We start from the raw sequence: 25,013 nt of genomic DNA, 5'->3' as shown, positions 1-25,013 counted from the left end.
AGAATGTGAAAATCGCTGTAGGCGAGGACGACCGAAAAAAAAGAAAGAAGCAAGAGAGGTAGCCAAGGTTCACACACTCGATCCGCAGGCGGTCGACGCATAACGACGAACGTCCAATTCGTTAGACAACATCTCCGTTTCAGGGTTCTAATATGAAAATTCCACAGACAAATTTGAATAAAGTGGTGCTCGGAAAAGAGAAAGAGAACGGTTAGATACACGGCAACGCCAAGGGATGGAGATAAATAGATTGATATGGCCTGGCTTTTAGTAGAAAGTTCGCTGCTCCGTTAGCGGAATGAGCTTTTAGAATGGAGACGGGGGCAAGGGAAAAATTGGATTTCACCGAGATTCCTTCATACATAAGTGAATAGGTTTGTTATGTACAAATTTTGAAAAAGAGGGGAGAGAGAGATAAAGATAACTAAAGGTTTGTAGTATTCATTTCCGGGAAATTCGTATGAATACGTTTGGAGATAAGTTCGTATCATTGGTCGATCAGATTTCTGAAACGTATGAGCACCACAAATATCAAACTACAACATGACAGCACACGTAAAAACTTTGCATTGCAAAATTAAAAAGTCTCGAAACTTCTCGGCAAAAATATCGAACAAAGTGAAAAAAAAAGTGGCAGACAAAAGCCCAAACGCTCAAGTAAAGCAAGTGAACGCTCGGAAAGTCACGGACGCGAAGGGTAAATAGTAGGCGGATGTAGTGGTGCAGCGCGGCCAGTCTGTCTGTCGAAACTCATGCCGGGCATTTGCATATTAATTCACAGAGTGACTTTATGCGGAGTGACAATATAGTTTGCCAAAAGCCGTCTACAGCATTAATCGTTGCTGACTCACTCGATATGTAAATCCAACGAGTCTAAGGCTATTTTCAGTCCGCGCGCATATTAGCTACAGCGATTGGTCGACAAAAGAAAACCGACGCTTCAGTGGGCCATCGTTATTTGTAAACCATACTCGTGTCGCTCTCACAGTGCGCAAGCTAATGCATAATAAACATCTTTTATGAAGAGAAAATTCGTGCAAACTCCATCAAGATGTTTCGCCTTAATGTTGGTGGTCGGTTGTATATGTAACATGCATATGATACACGCGAATTGTTTGCATAGCTCCGACGTTCAGCTCTCTGCCGTAGAAGTGTGTTGTCGAGTGCATTACGAAGTGTGTTAGCCTACGGCTCCTCCCACCTAAACTTTAGATATACGCCATTCTATTAAAGCACGCGGCTAGCTTTTACTGCGCCAAAATTTAGTGAATCGCACGCGCGCGTTGGAATCCAATCTGGAAATTCATTTACGTCGACTCGTAAAAAACCAAAAGAGAAGGGCCAGCGTTATCAGTCGATGCTGATTTACGAGGCTATAAATCGATGCGGCATCTCTCTTTCTCTCTCTCTCTCTCTCTCTCTCTCTCTCTCTCTCTCTCTCTCTCTCTCTCTCTCTCTTGCAAGTGTACGCCTCACCTTCGTTCTGGCAAGCTCGAATTGATCGATTGGTCGAGCGAGCTACGTACGTGCGGCCGCTTCTATAATAATGTCTCTGGACTTGGTAGTAGAGCTTCGCGTGTATGCCAACGCCAGTCGCGCTACGAGCTCTGACGAAAATATTTTTAGTTGAGAGAAGCTACTCGTGCTGCTGGTGGCTTCATAGTTATATGCTGGCGGAAAGTTCGTCGGCTTTGCGGCCGGGCAGTGTACGTTACGCCGGATGAGATATACCAGTGGTTTTGCAGGCGTATAGTTAAGTTGCCGTAAAAGTATTTTAAAGCGCTACGAAATTAAAAGTTTGCAGCACAAGTTCCGTTTCTTCTTCGTACATGAAAGTCACTAATAAGGCAGAAATAACGAACGCACGGCAAATTTATCGAGCGCTAATCGAGATTTGGCCAGGAAGAACGAGAGCAACGGGGGAGCCAATGTAAGCCGCAAAACTCTGGGCTGGAGGTTCAAGCGAAGAAGAAGGAGGCGACGTCCTGGATGAGCGCCAAAGCGTCGGATATGTATTGTAAAGTTGCCGTCAGCAACCGAGCGACATCTGTTCTTAATGTTATCTTTTGCCTGCCACGCGCTCTCGCTCTCTCTAAGTGCAGCCTGTCTGTCTATCTGTCCGTCTTTCTTTCCTCTTTTTTGCCGGAGAAAGCGCGGCTTTTTATGCTCGTCGATTCGACGCCGTCTGCGGATATTTCCTTCGCTTTCATTGACGATGCGTGCAACGAAAATTATGACAACGCGCGAGATGGAGTGCAAGCTCCTAGCTGGAAATGCTGCTGAGCGACGTGAAATTTCCTCGACGATATCATTTAACGTACTTTAAATCACGATCAACGCTTACGGCGCGTATGAAGCAAAACTTCATTTAAGTGACAACTTAACCGCGAGTGTGGAAGCTACTTTCACGGCAGTTAAACTTTTAAGCCCCTGCGCTTATATATCTGAAATGCAAACTCTTCATAAAGTTCGCACGTCACATTCGTTGCAAGCCGTCGGCTGGTTTATCGCGCAAAAATATGTCGCGCAGGGCAGCGGCGTGAAAACAAGTAAAAGCTAGGCGTACCTCGACATCTTTCTCGCGTCAATCGCGACCTCGACAACTATTGGATTCGTGCACTCTTGCCGAGCCGGCGGCACTTCCCACAATAAATATTTATGAGGCGTGTTACGTTATTTCCCTAAGCCATACGATACTTTCACGGCGCGCGTCCCTCCTTTCAATTTCCGAGACCTTTTGATATTACGTGACAACTTTTCGCGGTTTTGACTTGCCGCGCGTTCTCTTTTTTTCTTCTTTCTTCCTCTTTAAGCTGCAAATCGTTAACTGCGCCGCGTAGATTGAAGTTTTCATGGATGCAAATGGCCTGTGACAGATTTGCACTTGGGAATTGTGAAGAACACGGTAAACTTTGTTTTCCAAATTTCAATGAGTTATCAATTTCTTTTTCAATAGTATTCACTTGTTTACCTATGACATATTACAAATTATACGAATCCATGTAGAATATTTGGATAAATCAACGACTATATTAATGTACTAAAACTCTGATATAAATTTACTTGGCTCATAATATATTACATTATGTCCGACCACATCTAGTTATCACTACTCAGTTATTTCTCAATCTTAGCTAAAGGACTATTTAAAGAATTTTATTCGTACTACGTAAATAATGGATATTTTATAATTCGGCATTATGAATTTTCTGTTATTTATAATATTATTAAATGGACAAGCTGAATGCAAGGAAATTTACTTAAAATAACCCAAATAAGTAGTATGCACCAATAATAAGAATTTTTATGTCTTCGTGGATATGCCGATCGTCGGGGGAACGTTTTCCTTGACAATCGACATATCTATAAAAACAACAAAAAGCATGAAGCTAGACACATTTCTACCGTAGAGTGTTTATTTCTTAAATTTTCATTAAAACTGCACTTACAATCGAAATTCGATCGCTGTTACTCAAAGCTAAATTGAATGCGTGGAATGATCTGTTCAACATGAGTCGAATAAACGGTATTTATGATTGAATTTAATATTTGTTTTATGCATTTATTCGTAAAATCAAATATTTATTATTGCTCTTTTATAAAAACGTTTGATCAAGTTGAACTTTAGTGACTCGACAAAAGAACAATCAAGAATTTAATTTTGTGGCAATTCCTGGGCGAATTAATAAAATTCATACAATCATACTTCAAATGGTATTTAGTTGATAATTGTAAACGTGTAAAAACGTTAATATATATCATAAATGAACATGTTAGCCGATATCTTATCGGAGGTTCACAGCATTGTCAGCAGTTCCTACAAGTAAGCTCTACATTATCTATCTTAAATGAAAATATTCTCGTACAATCTTCTTTATCCGCTTATCGTCAAGCTGTGCCAAGACACCCTCGAGCACCTACCCTACCGACGGTATTTCAACGCTCGACAGTAGTTGCCAAGCTTTGGTGCATTCATCCCTCGTCGATACGACAGAGCCAACAACCCTCCTCCGACAGTTAGTGCCATCTGTATAAAAGCAAGTGCGCATGCGCGTGGGATTTCGATCGTAACAGGACCACCAACGCGAAAAGGAGAGGAAAATCTTAGGATCGACGCCCCGCCTCCCCTCGTTCGTTGTCGCGACTTGCACACACCTGCGCCCGGTACTGCGTGTCTACGTGTAGTGCCGGTAACGAGATTTTTTTTTTCATTCACCGAGGATGCACTACGCCGGTGTGCTTTCTTTCAGCCAAGAAGCAGCAGGGCTTTGAGTGATCTTTTGATAGCTGATTGTTTTTTCTCGTTGTTGGGATGCGACGCTCGGATCTCGTGCCTGCTCTTTTGTACTCGCGACTATGGCTCGGTTGCCTTTCAAAGATAACCATTCGAATTGTGACGTGCACTTTTTCCTGCATTATTCTTGTTATCTTATGGGGATTTTCGAAGAAGAAAAAAAATGGTCAACATGAGTCTGGGTTGTAGGAAGGCTCCTGTCGAGCTGAGGAAATGTATTCAAATTGCTACTCTTTTAAGCATCGAGTCACGACACTTCGCTGAATCGAAACCCGGAAATTTCGAGGAAAGATATACTCATACATATTCAAGGCTTCTTACGACGTCTTGCACAGTCTTCTAGACATTACGCTTGTTGTAACGTTTAGCATTACAATACATTTGTCTCTTCGTAATTGCAATTGCATTCTCCCTAAAAGGAACACTCAATTGAGTTTTAAAATTTTAATTGTATGAGAATGGAATTCCAAGCTATCAGGTAATAAATCTTTATTAGAAGGTTCGCGGACCTTCAATCACAAATACGTTTAGTTTCTCGTATCGATTCGATTCATCAGAAATATATCTCCTCTTGCCATGATAAAATATGAATCTCGCAATTAATACTTCAGCCTGATCTATCAAAAGCAGTATGTGAGTTCTCATTTAACAGTTAGAACAAATGTATAAAATCTCATTAGTCTATCGCCAAGCGCGAGGAAAGCAACTTTGTTACTTCAGTCGCCACAGAGAGCAAAGCGATCGATCGTCATCCTCTCGCGAGAAACGCGTTGCACATTGTGGCTTGTACGAGCGAGAAGCGGAAATTGAGAAACGCGCTCGGGAAGAAGATCATGTATGTGCGACACACCCAGATGAAAAATTTTCTTCGTAGTGTTCGGTGAAATTTTCCGTGTGGTTTGAGATTAATATTTTACAAACTGTTTCATCAGACTGTTCATTAAAAAACTTTGAGATGTCTCGTACATATTGGTAAAAAAAATATTGAAAGTTTTTTTTGACTTTAACACGTCACCTAATATTTCAAACTTGGTAGAAGTATAAACGACATTTACAAGTGGATATATCAACTTCTCATTGTTTGCCTCGTGTATCGCTTTAAACGTGCCAACTAGTTTTTAATCTTTACGTTACTTGTAATAAACTGCTTACATACTTTGAGAAAATTTTGGAAAGCGGTTAGTTAGTGTCACCATCTCATCAGTATTCTCTTGTTAATATTTAAAACTCCATTTACTCTCTTATAGCCGAACAACATGTCTGTTTCTTTTGTAAAGTATGGATGGCGCACGCATATATATACAGACAAATTGTTTTTGGATATATAAAAATATTGCTAATCGCGTATTTTATAACGATGTCCTCTTCCAATCAACTTTAGAAACTGTGTCTATAATGTAGGAAATAAAAAATCTTCGAAGAATAAAGGTATCCATAAAATAGATTTGAAAATAAAGATTCTCTAAGCTCATTCTTTTCATCGAATCAAACTCTCACGTAGGAATTGAAAAGGAAAAGCTCATGGAATTGTTCGCGCACGTCCAAGCCGTCGATTATCGCGCGCGGGTTTTTTCTCTCTCGACATAACTTGGTGGCACAAAAACGACCCACTGATTCCAAGCCAATCTGAATTTCATGGAACTCTGCCGCGAAGTAATCCTAATGAAATTTCATCTGGGCACATGTATTATCGACTATTCGCGGATATATGGAGCCAGTATATACTTGGCGACACTTGCCTCGAGGATAATGATAGTAATTGCCATGAGAATTGGAATTTGAGGCTCAATGCGAGTTCTGAATTCTTTGTATCTTCCGACGAGATGGTTTGGCACCTTTTTTTTGTGCCTGTGATACAGGGTATTCACGAGAGATAAAACTGAAACGTTAAAAGAGCGGAATTGACTAACCAAATATTTATTCTGCTGCTAATTTCGATGTTGATTGTTATTTAGTATTGAATCAATGAATTCGAATGCAGAGAAATTTCAGTAGCAGTTTAATTATGAAAATCAAGTTAATTCACAGGTGAATGAAAAATGAAGGTCGGTGATATCGCGAAAGACGATAGTTAGAACGAAAACAAGTTGATGAGGTAGTTTACGTTGGGAAAGCGAAAGAGAAAAAAATGGCATGACCTCCGAAAAATTGAATTAACTTTGGTCTATTTTCCGATGGAGAAAACGATTATCTTAAACATTAGATAAGCTCTGCCACGGACGTTTTAATTAATAAAGAGATTCGCCTGTGAAGCTTCAATTTTCTTCATTTGAAAATACCTACGGAGTTAATAAATAACGTTATTTTAGTTTGAAAAAGAAATGCAATTAAAAAGACTAAAACGATACATTTATTATCAAAAGTACAGGCCAACTTTTGCTGCTATGTTTCGAGATGAACTCGGATGGCAACTTCTCACATTAATTCACACGAGAGCCTCGTGATGGAGCTGTTGGAATTAATGCACTACGACGAATAATCAAAACTTTCAGTCGCCAACCAATTCATTCGTAGAACTGTTGGTTCTGTAATTCTAAAACTAGGAAAATATTTGAAGAAATCAGGTGTCTAATGCGATAAATCATTGTTGAAACAAATAATACGAAACGAATTTCCCTCCATAAAAACAGAGATCGATATATTCCTTCTAAAAAAGAGGCCAACGCACGTGAAAACCGCTTCAATTGCCATGCTACGTTCTTTTTATTTCAGCCTTGTTGACGTCGCTATCTCGAGCAATTTTTATACCTATCGGACTGCTAAGTGCTTGAGCGCGCAAAAAGATTTTTTTTTTGGCTGCGCACTATTGGGAATAATTCTTTTTTTTCATCCAACGATAATTGGATTTGCATTCGCAAGCCGAACGGTTTGGTAATCGCCTCGAGAATTGAAGAAGGCTATGAATGATTTGCTTAAAAGTTCTATTACTCTGGATGCCATTTAAACATCAGATTTTTTTCTTACCTTTCGAGCAAATACAACCAACTTCAAAAGCCTTTAAATGTTTGTTGCAATCAATGGATTAAACAAAAGAATGAAAACTGACTGACCTTAAGTTGTAGCTGTGATCGTGCTAGAGCGGTCTGGTCGCGTCTGCCAACCTGTCGATCAGCTTCGGTCTCGAGCGACTCCGTGGCCGATTCTGCCTCGCTCAGCCATGCGAGGAACTTGTCCAGCGAACGGTCGAAGTTGTGCAACGAGTTCATTGCCGAGTGCAGCAGTTTGCCTCGGTTAATGATACTGAAACCCAAACACTGTTTTGACTTCCGCTCGCGTGTGTTCGTATGTTTGCAACTAAAGTTTCTGCCTCGGAAGGAAGCTAGTTTTGTTCTTAGCTTCGCCTAATACGAACGCAGCAAAAGTCTTACGGATCTATTCGTGCTACTGATGTAATAGCACAATCTTAATCTAAAATTATCAATACCAAACCAAACATTTACCTAGTATTAAGATTGTTATATCGCTGATTGATAGTCTCGGTGAGTTTTTTCACTCTGGTCGTGTCGTCCTGTTGATAAACGGCAATGAGCTTTTGCGTGAGCGAATTAAACAGCTCTATCTGATGTTTGTACTGGTGTAGTTCCGCGTGGAATGACTGAAAATAGACAATTAATTATTATATCGTAGCTCTAACAGTCATAGTTTTGATCGAACGTTAAGTTATTTAAGCTTATACGTTCAGCGCGAGTTAAAACAGCGGAGATCTTTTTCGGAGCGAGAAGCGAAGATGCGAAGAAGATCGTCAATAGGTTTTGTAATAGGTTGAAATGATTCGCTGCTGCACGCTCGTCTCAATGCCTTGCTAGCCGGAGATTACGGATTTTTTAAATGTGACTTTGTAAGATATTAGTTTACGACGGAAATATTTTGTATTATGTAGTTTAGCACTTGAATCTATCGATTGCGATGAATGATTAGTATGTGGATTTACCTACTATAGCAGATTTAGCTCATAGTTTATGCGATCAATTGAAGATTGTAAATTACGTAAATAGAAGCTATTTTAAAACGATTCCTGGGGAAGCTATAATATAGCAGTCAATCGACGAAACTTTATATTCGCATAGGAGCAGATTATCCTCGCGCTGCAATACCGAATTCGATGTTGCTGTTACGTATATTTGAGCAAGCGAGTAGAATCGAAAGAGGTTCAAATAAATACGGCTCTCTTTCTCTCTGTGCTTCGAGAGAAAAGAGTCAATAAAAGGGTGGAGACCCGGAAGGAAGATCCTTTCGAAGATAAAAAAATATTTCACCTTGAATCTCTCACTCACTTTGCTAAATACTTTTTGCTGATTTGTATTTGCAGCCTCGGCGTTAGTTTCGCACAGTACTTTTGGCTAAAGTTCATGTGAAAGCGTGTATAGACACGAGAGTCTGTATGCGAAATCGACGAAATAAGGGCTATTACTTCGTTGGCAAATAGCTTGGAAGCTTTTGGAATTTACACTTCATATTGAAGTCTTCCTCACTTGTGCTCGTAAAAGAACTTTGCTCTTTGAAAATGCTCGAGCATGATGTCTACTTCGTTAGAATCATATTACGAATTTCTGTTGTTTCGTGCACTTCGTTATTTTTTTCGCAAAACTTATTTCAAAAAAATCGCATTAAAAAACACCAATTTTCTACATTACAATTGCTCCAATGACTTTCCATAGAAATAAAAACCTAAGAACAATATATATATATATATATATATATATATATATATTATATTATATTAGAATACGAATATGCAATTTTACATGTCGGATTTCCCTATCACTTGTGAATGAATATGTACGCTCATTAATCATCATTATTTCGAATCTATTGATTATCTCAAAAATTTCTAACCTATCAAGTGTAATAGAAGATTTATGCATCCACGGCGTGAAATTGAAGAGCGCAATTTTCTCATGATAAACTTGCTATTTCTCCATGTAATTTCAGCCTCTACGCTATCGTTTACTTAAATATAGAAAGGTGACGGAGGTCGCGGGGGACCGCCAACTTAATACTGATTCTCTCAAGCTGAGATGATAGCACGTTTCAAATTTGCAAGCAAACTAATAGTAAACTTGGAAATTGAGGAGGTTAAGACACGGAGGCTGCAAGATCATATGCAAATGTAAACTGCCAAATAAATACTAACTTGTGAATACTGCAAAAATTTAGCATATATGTGAGAAAAAAGTCAAGTGCTCTATTCATTCATATGCGAAAGGGCGTATGATAACCTTCCCGAGAGAGCAGGACGATAAACTATAGATTCGGCATTCATAGCAATGGACAATGGAGGACTATAGTGTCAATCGTTTCACCGTGCGTAATACCTTACCTTTTGCTCGCGCAGCTGGGCTTCGAGCACGTCGGCGGTATGTCCGACAGCGCGCATTCTCTCGAGTCGCGTCTCCATTCGAGACACCCAAACCTCCACTTCGCTGCGTTTCGCATCGAAACGTTGACTATCGCCGAGCATCGCATCTAGCTCGGCTTTGCGTTGCATCACCTTCGAGTTTGTCTCCTGCCAGTGCTCCCGTAGCTTTGTTACTGTAACCAATCGGATTAGTTTTTTTTTTTATGTTTGCTTCATAGTAGAGAAAATCCGTTTCAGTCAGACGGGGAATGGCGCGAAACCTAACTTTTATACGATTTTCATCTGAAATATTCAGCATCGTAAATAATATAATGCAGTACAAGTAGTGCAGCACAAATAAATTAGATCGTGTTATTTTAGTTTAGCAAGCTAAATCTACATATTTCATTTTATAACTTTTCATTATGCCTATCATTTTTTCAATAGCATGACGTTAAGCTTGATGCACATTTCAGTTGAAATATATTGATCTCTATTGCGAAACTCTTCATATTACAAATATTTTTAGGGTTATAAATAATATGCTGCAAGTAAATATTTGTTATACAAATGACTTAACTGATTTTTATTCAACTGGATTATCTGAACAATAATAAGCAACTAGAAAAATAGACTTATGCAACCAGCCAGATAAATTTTCTTAATGTTCGCCTGAAAGTGGAAAAAATCCAAATAGTCAATCTAAATAGATTAAATCCTAGTAGAATGTCTCTTCAAGTAAGCTGTTTGAGTGGACGCAAATAGCTTTAATCAGACACATTATAAAATTACTTTTGTTCCATTGCGTACACGCTCGACTCCAATAGCCAATGAATAGCACGCTTACCGATACGAAGTCCAAAAAAGAAAAAAAGCTGCAAGAAAATAAAAGATCCGGTGGAAAGACTGAGGGCCCATGAAATTCGTATGTAACGTTAATGTATCGGGTCATTAATCACTGGGCGAGCGTGCGACACTGGAAAACAGATGGATTCTGAAGCGAGGCGTATAAGTGTGCGCAACTCTCACACGTTCACGTTCTATGGGAAATCGAGCGACGGCATTTTCGCTCGTCCGCACGATGGAGCGATCGCTAGACACTGCTGCGACCATGAAAAAAAAAAAAAACGAAAGACGATTCATGAATATTTATGTCATCGATTTTTTTCCGACGGTTGAGAAAAAGTTCGGAGCCTCTTTTTCGACGGGTGGGTAAGATAATTTTTTGAAATAAAATGCTTCATTCTTGATAAGATTGTAAAATGAGACGATCGTCGATATTTATTGCATATCAACCGTCTGTGATTTCCAATATTTTTCATCGAAAAGCCCTACAAAATGTAAATATACTCGATTGTATGACCAAGGCTCTTTCCGTCGCATAGGAATACACATCCTTTTCTATTTTTTTCTTTTCAATATTTTGTTGAACAAAGGAAATTAAATTAAAGTAAGGATTTAATCAATTGATTAAGGAAAGGAAGTTGCTCGTGCAACATTGCAATATCAATGCAATTATGAATTAGTCAATTTTGTATATCTATTGACTATCATTATGAACTAACGGATATTATTATGTTACATTTTTAATGATAGAAAAATCTATTTTGACAAGATAGGCTTATGATTCTTTGAACAAAATTTTCTCACGTTAGAAACTTGATCTGCTGAATGTGAAAACCAATTTGATGAATTCTTCTTTAGTATTTTACCTAGTGTTCTTCTGAATGTGGAAAGTGAAAATTGTTTAAATAATGAATAATGCCAAACACAAGGCACACTATAAAACTATAGCTCATTGGTTCTGTTTTTCAACCATTACGCTCGAATGATTGAGCCAAGTGAATCTCTTTTTACCGCATTTTTTACACCCGAAATGAAGCTATAGAATATGCATGGTTAGCCTCTGTCTCTCTCTACAGGATAATGCATGAGGTCGCATTTGCGCGTATTGATAAATTTGCACATGGATAATTTAATGAATGGTTATTTTTTCTTTTCTTTTTCAGATGTCTATTGAAATTGTGAGAGAAAAATTGATCAGAAATAAAAGAAAAAGCCTGGTTTCATTTTTCCACGAAGGAAGGGAAATAACGGCAGAAAAGCATCAGTTTTTATTTAAAGTACTCGTTAAAGCATAGCTGAATCGTGAAAAAGGAAAAAAACAACAGTGTTCGGTCGATCTTGGAATCTCAAAACATTTTTATAGATCGGCAGCTAAATACTAGCTAAATTTTTTTTTACATAAATGAGCTCAGTTACAAGTATTATTTCTTTTTTTAGGAGAAGAGAAAGAAGTCGAAACTAATTCAACACTATTCCTAAGATAAAAGTTTCATGGATCATTCATCTTTAAAAAAGATTATCAAGTATTTAAACATTATTTTCCTATTGTTTCACATGATTCTTTCAGGTATCAAAAAGTGATTGATTATCGACGTTTTAAAACCAACTAAAATAAAAATAAAATATCAAACAATAGTCGTGCTTCAACAAATATCTAAAGCTCTACGTAATCCAGTCTAATAGGTTCCACGAAACACAGAAACGTCCATTTTTTAACGATGAATATACTAGCATCTGATAATCATTTCTCTTCATTATACGTATTCAGTGATCAGTAGAAAAAATCGAGTCAAGTGAGACGTCACTAAAAAACTTTAAACTATAAATGATTTACTTGATCATCAAAACCTACACCACATTCGAAATGCCAAACGATTATGAGGAAACCCCTCGTCAACTGACCAGGAAGGTGAGGTAATCTTTTACATTGTAATCGCATTAAAATATTTGTAGCGTGTGTGTCTGTCTCCTCTCATCGACTTTACAAAACGTCCCGACGATCCATTGTCCCGGAAATTGAGTCCCTTCTAGTCATGTGTTCGCGCGCGAGAGCCTCGACCAAGAGTGGATAACCTCATTACACCCACGCTGATCTTTATCGGCTTCGACAACACTTTGCTAATCGATCATTATACCAAGCACTCGATCGCCCTTGAGAAGTGAGTTAATTTAGCGATGCTCAGAAAGGGGAAAGATAAGGCGGTGAGTGCACATATATTTAGGGCGATGGATGTTAAGCTCTTAGATTTGAAATTTTTTTCTACAATTAAAACCAATTTAACCAGTTTATCTTTGAAAATTTAACTTGTCAGCGCGGTCGTGGTATCATGCTTGTGGCTAAGTGTATAGAAGCAGACTATCAATCGAATTACCTACTTAAAAAACAGGAATGTTCAACGACAAGCAGTGGTAGACTGCTCAAATCCCAAGCCAAAATCCTCGAATAGAGATCCCAATTCGAAATTGAACATGCCCACAGACGCGATCAATAGGCAAAAGGCTTACTCGATTCGCCGGTTTCGCGGACTTGAAAAGCATGAATATCTAATCCTCCGCTAACGCTTCCCATCGATTAGATCTGAATCGGAGAAACAACTGGAAATCAATCGCTCGCAGCTGCAAGTCAGAGTTGGCAATCAACTGTGTGTGTGCACACATACACACACACACACACACGCGCGCGCGCGCACACACCAGATGAAAACCAAGCTTCAACTCTCCTACCTGTGTGTGTACCTCGTTACCGCACTGACGACGAATATAACGTCGGCTCAATACGACGCTGAACCAAGCTTTAATAAGGCTGGTACTCGGTGTCTGCATCTCGGACGATTCCCGCACTCAACTCGAGCTCTTGTTATTTACTTCCGCACTGTCTCGCCTCTTGGTTTTATAGTCTCATTTTGCAGCCTCTTGCCGTGTTTTGATCCTCGATGCTGCTTTGGCCTTTCTTTTCATTTAGAGGAGCTCGTCCACTGCCCTCTCCGATTCACCTGCTCATTACACAACGGGACGGCGAATGTGCAAAAATATTGATTCCTTCGGGCCTCACAGCGTATTGACACTGTTTACTTTTCAGTATAGTATCGCGCTATTATATCGCAAGATTTTTCGACGGGGTGATTTTTCATCGTATCACGATAGCGCAATGCAGACAAACTTTTCGGAATAACTATTCGATGAGGGAAGATCGATATTGTCTCAAGTTTGATGCTTTGTACTTTTTTTATAAATACAGAAAATTAGTAATAATACTGCATCAGTATTATCGATAACAAATAATGTGAATAATAAATCATCAATTGGACGTCTGTTATTCTGTTTTCATCTTTAATAGGTGTCGTGTTCGGCAAGAAAAATCTCCTCTAAGAAAATGCAAGGATCACACGGATTGATTTATATCCAACGAGATTCACAAAGTAGAGGCTATGATAGAGCGCAATCAGTCAATGGACAGCGTTCTAAACGCTTCCGGTAGTTTAAAGTTTCAGCTTGGTCCGGTGCCCTTAAACATGGAACCCCGTTCAACTAACCCGATGAAAGAGAGACTACGGCCATCCACGTCAGCAATTTCGATTGGACTATAAAGTAATGCCCTTTAGTGCATCGTAAAACGATAACCATGAATATCACATCTAAGAAGCTTGTTTGTTCAGTTGAGCGTCAAATTAAATTTCTTCGACTCTTGCTTTCTTCGATACGAATGGACAAGACAAGACAGTCTGTTTAATTAGCGCACACGCGAACACCGACATTTTCAAGGAAATTCTCCACGCAACATCTTTTTCAGTGAAACGTTAACGTAATGTTTTCTGTGCATATCCACAAGATGCACAGGGAAAACCAAGAGGCTCCAGCGATTTCGCATGAATTTATAAAACTCGCTTTTTCCCCAAGCCCCTACCCTTTTCAATGTGACTAGCGACACTTTTCTACTATCAATATAATGATAAAAGTAATCGCTCCTTCGTAATCTGGCCCGATAAGTTTACGGGTACCTTGCTGTCTAGGCGACGATGGCATAGGCATCCCAGCCATAACACCAACAGAAGCGACGTCCCGTTGTTGCATCAGAGGCGATCCCATGAGTACACCGGGACCCAATGGATTGACAAAGCCATGCATCGCGGTCGTCCCAGCCAAGCCGTGATGCATAGGACTCGAGTGTAATGATCTTGGCACCATACCCGGCAATGGTATGCCACCTCCGCGACTCTGATCGGCCACCAGGTTCGGTCGCATGAAGGACGCTTGTCGCTCCGGAGACTCGTGGCCGCCGTTGTCCAAATGCTGCAGCGAGCCTCGCCGCGACATTTGCGCCTGTTGATTCGCTCCGCGACAGTGCTCCGAATCGATCTTTCGCGTCTCTCGTTCGCGCTGTCTTACAGTGTGCCGGCGTTGTATCGATCTCTTCTTTCGCACTTTCGGATGCACAGCCACCGACGAACACGCGCACAGCACAATCGGCTCGTGGATGACGACTTATTGACCAATCAAACTTACGATAAATTCGTGTTCGCTCATGTTCAACATCAACAACAACGACGACAGCGAGCAGAGCAGCGGCCGCTCGATATACACGCAGGTGCAGCAGGGGGAGCGACCGCGCGTACACTGCCGGGCGACTCTACCTATCCTTACACACCTTACTCCCCTTGCCCGCCCCCCACCCTCTCTCAATACAAAACCCCAGTCAGCGGCGCCGGCGCCTCTCCGACACCCTCTCCCCACCGCCACTGCCGCCCCTTTACCAGAGCCTCCTGTCGACGCTCTGCTGTACCGGCCTCCCCCTCTCGCCACGCTTTTAGCGAAAAGCGAGTTCACTGACTTGTTGTTGTTACTGCTGTTGCTGCTGTTGCTCCTGTTGCTCCTGTTGCTCATTTACTTACCTACTTATTTTCTTTTTGCGTTCGAAAAACGTTTAAATTTTTATTGTTTTCGCGAAACGAGCTTTTCTTCTTTTTCCGGAGTATTCACGAGGACAGTGCGATATGCTTCGAGGCTATTGTTTTTTTTTATCTATGCTCTGCGAATATATGGGTCACAGTCAGGCATGAAAGGCCGTAAATATGATTTCCCGTCGTGGCAGAGGATGCAATTCTAGCGGAATTTTCATTTTAAAGCCAAGAAATGCCTCGTTTCAAGTTTTCATGAATGCGCGAAAGCTCAAAGCTTTTATGATATTCAGCAGTCGATTTTGCCCGCATTCTTACCCCTTGGCTTAGAATCCACACCAGTCCTGTCGATTTTATCGGCTATTTTTGAATCATCGCGTCGAGTGTCTTCGTGTTTTCATATTGCTCATCAGATATGTCAAATTATGTATTACCGCGTGTCGCTTCGAAATCAACTCACGCGTGTAACACGCCGCGTGCATTTAATTTGATCCGGGACTTGCGCGAACCGAGAATCACACGCGTACGTTACAACGATATTTGCATTAGTATCGCGTTGATGATTCGATAAATTTGATGGCAAGGTAGTTTTTCCCCCTTTATTTTATTAATACGTCGATTATTCAATTACGAAAATTAATATGCACACATTATATCAACGACCAGGTATTAATTAAAAAAAATGGTGATAAAATACAATGGAAAAAGCGCATTGAGGTAAAGCAAATCAGGGATCGCGGCTGGCTGCTTATACCATAACGCATAACGCTATGTATACAGAACTAGTTTAGCTGCTGTTATATCACAAGAGAGAGAGAGAGAGAGAGAGAATGTGGACTACGATTACCTCCGACGTAATCCTCTCTGGCCAATTAATTTTTAATGTCAAGCTACCATCACGCCAGTGTGTAAGACCCTTCGCCGTAGCCGTGCAAGCATGAAAACTAACGAAGCGAACAATATCGTGGACTTTAATTTGAGCTTCCTCAAAAAAACGAAACTGGCATTATGCACTGCTTGATATATTCGGGAACTGAAAAATACATGGCATCGCTTATCGTAAGCCAGAAAGAAAACACGCGGGGACAGTGTCTGTTTGGCCGTTACATACAAGCTGATAGTGCGAGCTCAGCGACGACGGCGACCACAACGTAATTGCGTGGGCTATATATGTGCCGTTAATTCGTACGTAAACGGCGACGAGGCCAAGTAATGAACAGCAGCAGCGGTGGCGCATTGCATTTCCTTTTGCCACGTTGCATGCCGATGCCGCGAGTACCGCTGTCTCTGGCAAACAAAGTGTGTTCGCCGAAAGGGCTCACAACGTACAGGAAGATATAGCGCGAGACAAAGTCGTTGGGTGCAGTGGCAATTGGGCACCGCACCGTACCGGAAAATGAGAATATTTGCATTCGTAAAGTTGCACGCGAGCTTCCACGGGTTCGCTGTGGACACGCTCGAATTAGATGCAACTCTGTATGCTTGAAGCCGATCAACATTGTCTTCGATGACATTGTGGGCCGCTTTATTGCCGTCGAGTAAGAATGAGGAGGTTGGCGCGCGTCCATTTGCATATCTAATTAAGCTTGCCCTTTCTCTCGGCTTTCATGACAAAACGCTCAATAACCCAGAAGTAATCGAGCCACTTCATCTCTCCCAGTTGATTTGACTGAATCTAAAAAGATCAAATTTCTCTCTCTCTCTCTCTCTCTCTCTCTTTCTCCATCATCAATCAGCAATCCAGAAAAGCCGCAACGAAAGAAAAGACAAGAAAGGCAAAAAAATCTGTCTTTTCAATTTTATATCTCTGACAACGATTAATCATCGCCTTGGAAGGATATGAAATGCCAAAGGAATTAATTTATTTATAGGCTGGACTGGGGCAGCTGGGCAGGGAGTGAGAGAACTCGCGGCAAACTTTTAATGAAACACTCGGGCTAATTAGACGGCCACTTTGAATTTGCAGGATCGATCACGGCTGCCATGCCCCGCCCCGACAATAACTGCTAGCGAGAAGAACGGCTCGCGGACTTCAAAGATTCCCGTTCACGTATACGGCTTCGCTAATTTTCGATAAACCTCTGTTTTTCTCGGTTATTCACAACAATCGCAGCTATCATCCGTCCTTGTCTACTGCTGCCGACCCAGCAGCGACACCAAAGTATCACACTTGCTCGAGCTTCATTTTGCACTTAGTCAGATTTACTAATAGCCAGGAGATTCGATAAAATAATAATAACATGTCAATCAACAGCCAAATCAATAAGTATATATCTACCCACGAGCTTACACTTTTATTGCCTTAACAGTTACAAAAGAGAGCTCAATCGTCATACGGAGTCCGTGAACAAATAAATTCAGCCACTATCAACGTCATCGACATTTGGCTGCCCATGATACAGCGCTCTGAATAAACACTTCATCATTTATTATACAGCCATAACGTAGATTATATCAATTACATCAAAGTTGACGAGGCTTTGAACTTAAACCCGTTTTTAACTTAGTTTCAAATTTAGCGTGGGAAACAATTAATTTGTCGGTCTCTTTCGTGAAAGTGACGCTGGATTAGAAATTTACACCAGCCTCCTTTCGCACCAAGTTTCACTTTTTCATTATGGTAACGAAGAACCAAAACTTAGTTTTGTACGAAAGTATGCATGAGAGCTGACAGGTAAACTTTTTTCCTTGTTTTATTGACATTCGCTCGTGCGTCTGGTGTAGAGAACGCCGAAAGATTTCGTGACAAACTCAACGCAGATGTTTATATAAAAAAAGAAACAACCGCCAGTGCCATAAAATCATCACAGCTGTTGAGACGCTGTTCGACGCGCATTGGGCACTCACCGCTCTCTTTAATTGGACTACCCTAGTCTGCCACCTTCTCTCAAAAGTGTTCGGTTCAACACGTCATTTTCAGGTAGGCTTGTAAACGGAAATAAGGTCCCACACAAGTTGGACACCGATGCGCTAAGTAAAAAGAAATGTGGGCAAATCTCCTGTCCTGGTTCAAAGATAAGCACAGCGATAGGATACATCCGAATTATTAAACAAGCAACTATTTCCTTCGTTGTTAATTGTATTGCGCCTTGCACGTGTACATTTCGCCATGTCTACTTCCGAGTTAGGGCATTTACTTGTGAATGATAATTATCAGATTGATAATCGAAGTAAAAGAATAAGAATAAGATTGTACGAACTGGACCCGTCGAGTCCTGCGCGATACGAATGCTACGCTCACGATCACGCCCGAGGTGCTGCTCTCGGAGCTCGAACTCGATCCATGAACGTGCACGAGCACAATTGAGTGCTACGTGGTCGTGAAACCAAAAATTTACAGATTCATGGAGCTTGCTCCCGAAGGCTGAAGACCTCGCCGGGAGTTAGGCTCCCGGGTATCGCAAGTTACATAAAAGCAGGTAGGGAAAACACATGGTTGACCTTAGGCCGATATGCTAGCGAGCGAGAACGAGCGAGAGAGCCAGAGGGCGAGAGAGTGGAGGGCGCGCGACGATGTAAAATCAGAAAAGGTCGAACATTAGCTTCCGATAATTTGGTTTACCGAATATCTGCATGTGTGAGTCTGCTTTGTGTGTAATTCATTAACATTGTGCACCATCCATTAAGCCATTGTAGATTAAATTTAAAAGAACATCATAATCTAACGCCAGACGATTTTTATTCCACTCTACCTCACACCTTACAGCTTGGCCTTTTTTAATATGAAAATTGGAAAAATTGATTCGAGATATTAAAATTGGAAATTTGTTTTAGACCATTGTTAACTAACAAATTTGCTAATCGAAGCTAGTGTGCATCTAGAAAATAGGCGCGCAAATATATAATACATTTATTGCGGAATCTCGTCGTGAAAATCTGGCGAATTAGCGCTTGGAGCAACAGCAGCGTCGCTGCACTTTTGAGGAGTAAAATCTCCGTGAAAGCCGGGGCAAAAACTAAACAAAGCGCTTAATACTATGCTTCAGAAAGAAAATGCACTCGAGAGAGCGAGCGAGAGAGAGAGAACCTTATCCTCTCATCTAATGCTCGCGCGAGACACAAACACACAAAGAGAGAGTTGCATTGTGCTCTCGCGTACAACTTCTCTTTCGGCGTGTCGCTGAGTAGAAAAGAGCTGCAGTTGCTACGGTCAAAGGCCAAAGATGCCGTCGACCCTAAAAAGACACGTATATTTTATCATTTTTCTTCTTTTTATTATAGCGGGCAGAATATTTGAATAGCATTATATGTTGACCAGACATTTTACGCTTATGTTAGACGTCGCTAATAAAATAATTTACAGCTATACGTAAATATTTACGATCAGATCGTATACTTTGATACGCTGCCTTTAGTTCACAGTGATAGAAGGCTCGTTAACAACTTTGTCAATACTTTTTTTCAAATAAATGCGCTAGAGAAAATGTGATTAATGATGACTTTCAATAAAGAGAGTCGTCTGGGTACTTTAATTACTTCTCAAGTAGATCAGCAGACGAAACGAAAATCCCATAGTAACGTACAGATAGTCGAGTGTGAAAAATTAATGAATCTGATATGCGATCGTGCACGTGAAATAGAGATCCGCAAGCAAAAGACAACCAATGAAAGTCAATGCAGCGGATCAAGTCTATAGGACAGAGTTTCCCTCGAAGCGAGGCAATGAGAAAGAGGATTCGTCCGGTACCCCCCACCCTCCAACGGTGGTGCAGCTACTTGACGTTGCAATCGGTTGGAGGCGTGGGTATAGAGAGGTCAAAAAAGCTGCCATTGAAAGGCGGTACACGTGCGAATAAATGCGCGCTTGGTCCGATAAAAAAAGAGTCTCGCTGTATCACCTTTTTCGGCTTTGAAGAATTCTGTGGCCACGAGAGTTGGTTGAGAATACGTAATGCTCGGCCCTTCATTAGAACTCTTTCAACTATTTTTTTAATGTAACTAGAAGGATAATATCGTTTTATTGGAAAATATTGATGTAAAAGTGTTATGCTAATGGAGAGAAATGCAATTGATGTTACTTGATTTGATTCGAATGCAATTGGAATTTCGAGCGACATTCTACAACTCTAGTGCAAATGCAGTTACAATGGAATTCTAGTTACCCTTTCACGAGATAACATTGTTAACTTTATTTTGTCTGGCAAATTTCGAAATACAAATTTGTATTTTCCACGCAGTCAGCGCTGCCAAAAAGTATGATAATCTTTATTTCGTCAATCGACAAGCTCAGTTCGTTTCCGTGTGCAAATAAGGAAGAGAAAACGCTCCAAGGGCTGATTACCATAGAGCAACTAATACCCATGTGCGTTTAAGCAAGCCTTTCCTACTTATTAGACTTTGAATTGTTCAAAAGAGAGAGAGAGAGAGAGAGAGAGAGAGAGAGAGAAAAGCGAATGAAAAAAACGAGAGAGAAGGTCGTATCATCCGCAAGGACAAAGTTTCGATGGCTAATGTGAAAAATCGCCTCTACGCCTGGGAAAACTTTAATGCCAACTTTGGCAAAGTAACAATTTTTTTTCGTCTTCTTACTGGCTTTTCTCTTTCACTTTCTTTTTTTCTTCTATCCATGCCAGACACATGAGTGACGATCAGTTCGTCTTTTGATATTACTGTAATTTTAATCGATAAATCATTAGTCGCCTGAAAAAATGTATACTGAATTCTTTTGGAATATCAAACTATTTTAAAATCTTTAATGTTAACAAATTTTAAATAAAAAATCTGTAAAAGTCAATCTAACGACGAACATAAAAGTCTCTGAACTTCTAAAATCGAAAAATTTGGGTAAATCGATACTTATCATCATTCATAATTGTTCGAAGCAACAAAAACCAGACAATATGAATACGCCAGAGAAAGACTGTTAAGCAATACTCACTAAAATTCACTCCGTTACGAAACCTCATTATCGCGTCTGTAATTACCAGGGGAAAATATACGGCGTTTTAGCCGAAAGAGAGTATTTTTCACTCGGCAAAACTTTGAGTTTTAATAACCAAGCTGGAGAAAATTGGCTCGGCTGCACAATGTTCATTCTAGGCAAGTTTTACCAACTTGACGTTTCTCTCGTCTTAACGAATGTTTATTCCCCAAGCACGTATTTCTCCCAGGATGCCTCGACTAATTAAAGGCAAACAGAATAAAAAAAGTTTTTGGATCACGAAATGACAATAAGTTTCATATCTCGACTCTTGCACTCTCACTCTCTCTCTCTCTCTCTCTCTCTCTCTCTCTCTCTCTCTCTCTCTCTCTCTCTCTCTCTCTCTCTCTCTTCAGTATTACGCGTAATTAGCATGTCTAATTAACACGCGACCTACTGAAGTTAGATTCTCTCTAGCGAGTTGTACTAGCGGTTGCGTCGGTGGAAAATTACGATGATGTCTTCCCTGTCCGCGCTCAAGCGAGAAAGTTACTCTTAACGGAATATTTTCAATTTACGTTGTAATTATATCGGGGAAAGAGCTATTTGGCACTTTATTGATCTCACGAAGAAAAGTTAAAGATGTGTGCGTTGAATGTGTATTTGTTTTTTTTCTTTGCCGATGCGAACGAGGAAATAACAAAATACCAAAAAAAGGGGAATATTTGTCCAGAAACTAAAAATAAACAGAAGAGAATCGATATTCACATTCGGTGCTTTTACTTTCTCTCTCTTTCGTTGGAAATCTCAATTTTCTGAGTATAACTGGTATTTCGCGATTGCCCCTAGCTTTCTGCGGTGTAGAGCTGACACCTGATGGAAAAATGTCATTTTCAAGCTTGAAATACGGAAATGAGTTTCCGTCTTACTTACTCGATCATCGCAAATTTTGAATCGAAGTTTCTCATGTATATTTTTGGCTTTGCAACAAGGTGTGAAAAACACATATATGCAAGTGACTAGCTATGCAATAGATAATCAATAATTTTATAATTATCTTCTTATATCGTATAAAAATTCCCATTTAACGATATATATGCTTATGCTATAGGTAGAAAGACATTTCTTCTAGTGAAGTCAAAACCAGACACCTTTCAGTGAACTTATTAATTCGGTGATAGAAATGAACAATTTCATTGAATACAAGTTAATGAAATCCTCTTCAAAAAAATATTATCTTAATAAAAGAAAATTGACCGTGTTCATTGGTCAAACAAAAATGTATGCAAAATACGAGCCAATCTGTACAGTCAAAATTCATAAAAAATTCGGAAATATCTAATCGAGCTGTAACAATTTCAAAAAAAGAAAAAGCCGTTGCACGAGATTGAACGAAGAGGTGGACAATTAAGTTCACCGGCAGCGGCTCGCGGGCTGATGACCGCGCGTTAACTAATGGCCGCTCGGAAACCGAATGAGCGCCGCACAAAGGGCCAACTCTCGTTGGCGCCGCCGGCTTTTCGAGGAGTTTGCAAACGGCTCCGCACACGTACTCATTGCCTGGCACCGGAGATACTCTGATTATCCTTCCAGCCTATTTTCGAATGCCTTACTAATTTACTTTCCTTTTTATCCATATCGTTAGAGCTATTTATTTATTGTTGCTATTTAATGGCAGTTGTAAAATTAGCTTCACAAAGTGGCTATGGGACTTGCCGGGAATTTATTCAAAGCGAGACGTGGATACATGTCGGAGCACAAACAAATTTGCAGCGAACGAAAATGTCAGCGTTACTCCATATATATGTGCTCTGATTTGGACAACTGTAGCCAGGATGAGTGCTCCGTCCAAAATAACCGACGCTATAGCTGTTGCTCGCGCTTGGACAGATGTGCGACCGCAAAATCAGGCCGAGCGGTAGACATAATTGGGCAGAAAGGGAAGAGGGAGTTATGTTTGAATTGCGTATTACTATGAAAATAACGATGAATTTTTCTCCGTTTTCCCTTTAGTTTATCCAACGAATTATTTCGTTAATTTTTTTGATCGGCGATCAAGCGTTTTCTTAGGCGACATTCAAGAGACAATTAAAATAGTAAATTGAATGAATCGTTCAACAATAGCAGCAATTTCTAACGATCGAAAGTCGACATTGAAGAAGCTATGAATGTGCCTGACGAAAGTAAGTCTCTACTACTTGGAGCTATGCTACTAACCTTTGCCGTGTAATTGCTGCCGGTTAGTATCGGCTCGCAGATTCTCGGCTGTGTGGACCAACTCGTCCAGCTGCGGTTTCTTCTGCTCCAGTTCCCGCAGAACCGTCTGCAACAAAAAAGCATCTTGTTTACTCGACGTTTCAATTACTCGAAGCACGCAGCTTGATAAAGCTCCAACCGTTATTTCCCTACGTTAAATTCTGAGTGAAGAGTTAACTTTGACTGAAATTGGATTGGCGAGTTCAACTCTAATTTAATTTCGACAAGTGCGCAGATATTTCAGTTGTTCAGAAACGCATATTTGGCAGGTGTACGTGCAACGTTGAAATAAATCTCGTTTTCCACTTTCGTGAGTGCGCGCGTGCGAAGAAAAAAAAGCTCTCTGGCTGTAGGCATTTTTCTGGAACAAATTAGAGTGTACCGCCTAGCTGCAATTTATCCCTATTATGCTGCAGACCAGTCTAGAGACGCGCCGAGCGAAAGAAAAAAATACAGGCAAAGAACATCGTGGAAAACACATAACTTTTATTAAAATAGCGTTAGATTTTGCATACTGCTTGTTAAGTATACCATAAATTATTAACTCTACGAGCCATATAATCACCAGGACTGTAACGGCTTTGTGCATCGACAAGCAAAGTGCTGCATCTTCTATTGTCTTTAATTCAATTATATTACTGTAATTTCATAGTGCACGATACTCTCATCAAGATCCAATTATTCGCCAATCGACCATAAAAAAAGCCTAAAATAAAATAAGCCAAAGCAACCCTCTCAAAATTGAAGTAAAGCAAGCAGCCCGTAAATCAAAATGAGCGCGATATTCCCACGCGATAATCCCTAAATCAGGCATCGCAGAGCCCCGTACGAGCAGGTATATAGGTATATTGCTTATGCATTCATCGTCAGTGATAAAGTGTTGCACGCTCGTAAAAATGCAAGACGCGCTTGCTGCGCACACAAACATACAGCTCGATCGCGCGCGCACAGCCATTCTGTTCACGCGGCACGGCGTGTGGAGAGTGGATCGATAGTCAGGCACGCGCCGCTTAAAGCCTTTAAGATTCGCGTGTATGTGCAGGTAGACTAGCAGCCACCGGCACAGCCAGCGCGCGGGACGAGCACAAATATCGATTGCGGCATTCGCAGACGAATTGCTCTCCGCGTTCTTTTGATGCCTGCAGTTGCCTTCTTTCTCGTTTTGTTCTTCAAAGACGACAAATGGACACGCGAAATGCAACATAAAGACAAAAACTTCGCTTACTTTTTACGAACAAAGTTTTTCAACAGCTCGGCTCTGTTGCCGGCAACGTTGAATGTAAAGCGTGGATTGTGCATGTGGAAACCGAAAGGACACGAGTGAGCATCGTTTAGATTTCAAATTCTGCAACGGAATTAGATCACATTAGCGTGAATGAAGGTATAGCAGCTTGACTTTCGCGCATCAACAAGTAAAATAGAAAGTCACATTATTCTTGTAGGTTGAATTTCCAGTTGATTCGTAACGATCATGGAGGCAGCCAAGAAGAGAGAAAGGGAGTTACTCTCGAGTATATCAGAATA

General features: G+C 40.5%; 1 protein-coding gene across 3 annotated transcripts in view; it reads right to left on the bottom strand.

Moving 5' to 3' along the window:
• LOC131665815 (dystrophin, isoforms A/C/F/G/H) overlaps positions 1-25,013 on the bottom strand; it is a 175,165-nt gene that overhangs the window by 104,075 nt on the left and 46,077 nt on the right. For all 3 annotated transcript variants that reach the window (XM_058937963.1, XM_058937964.1, XM_058937962.1), the window contains exons 35-38: positions 23,451-23,556; positions 9,615-9,826; positions 7,735-7,889; positions 7,345-7,534 (exon numbers count right to left, since the gene is read on the bottom strand). In XM_058937963.1, coding sequence (XP_058793946.1) covers positions 7,345-7,534; positions 7,735-7,889; positions 9,615-9,826; positions 23,451-23,556 — 663 coding nt within the window. The remainder of the gene's footprint in view (positions 1-7,344; positions 7,535-7,734; positions 7,890-9,614; positions 9,827-23,450; positions 23,557-25,013) is intronic.

This window comes from Phymastichus coffea, unplaced genomic scaffold (genome assembly GCF_024137745.1).
Source record: "Phymastichus coffea isolate CEN01 unplaced genomic scaffold, Cenicafe_Pcof_1.1 PCOF00054, whole genome shotgun sequence".
NCBI lineage: Eukaryota > Metazoa > Arthropoda > Insecta > Hymenoptera > Eulophidae > Phymastichus > Phymastichus coffea.
Note: the sequence above shows the minus strand (reverse complement) of the source record. Positions and strands in the feature narration are given on the sequence as shown.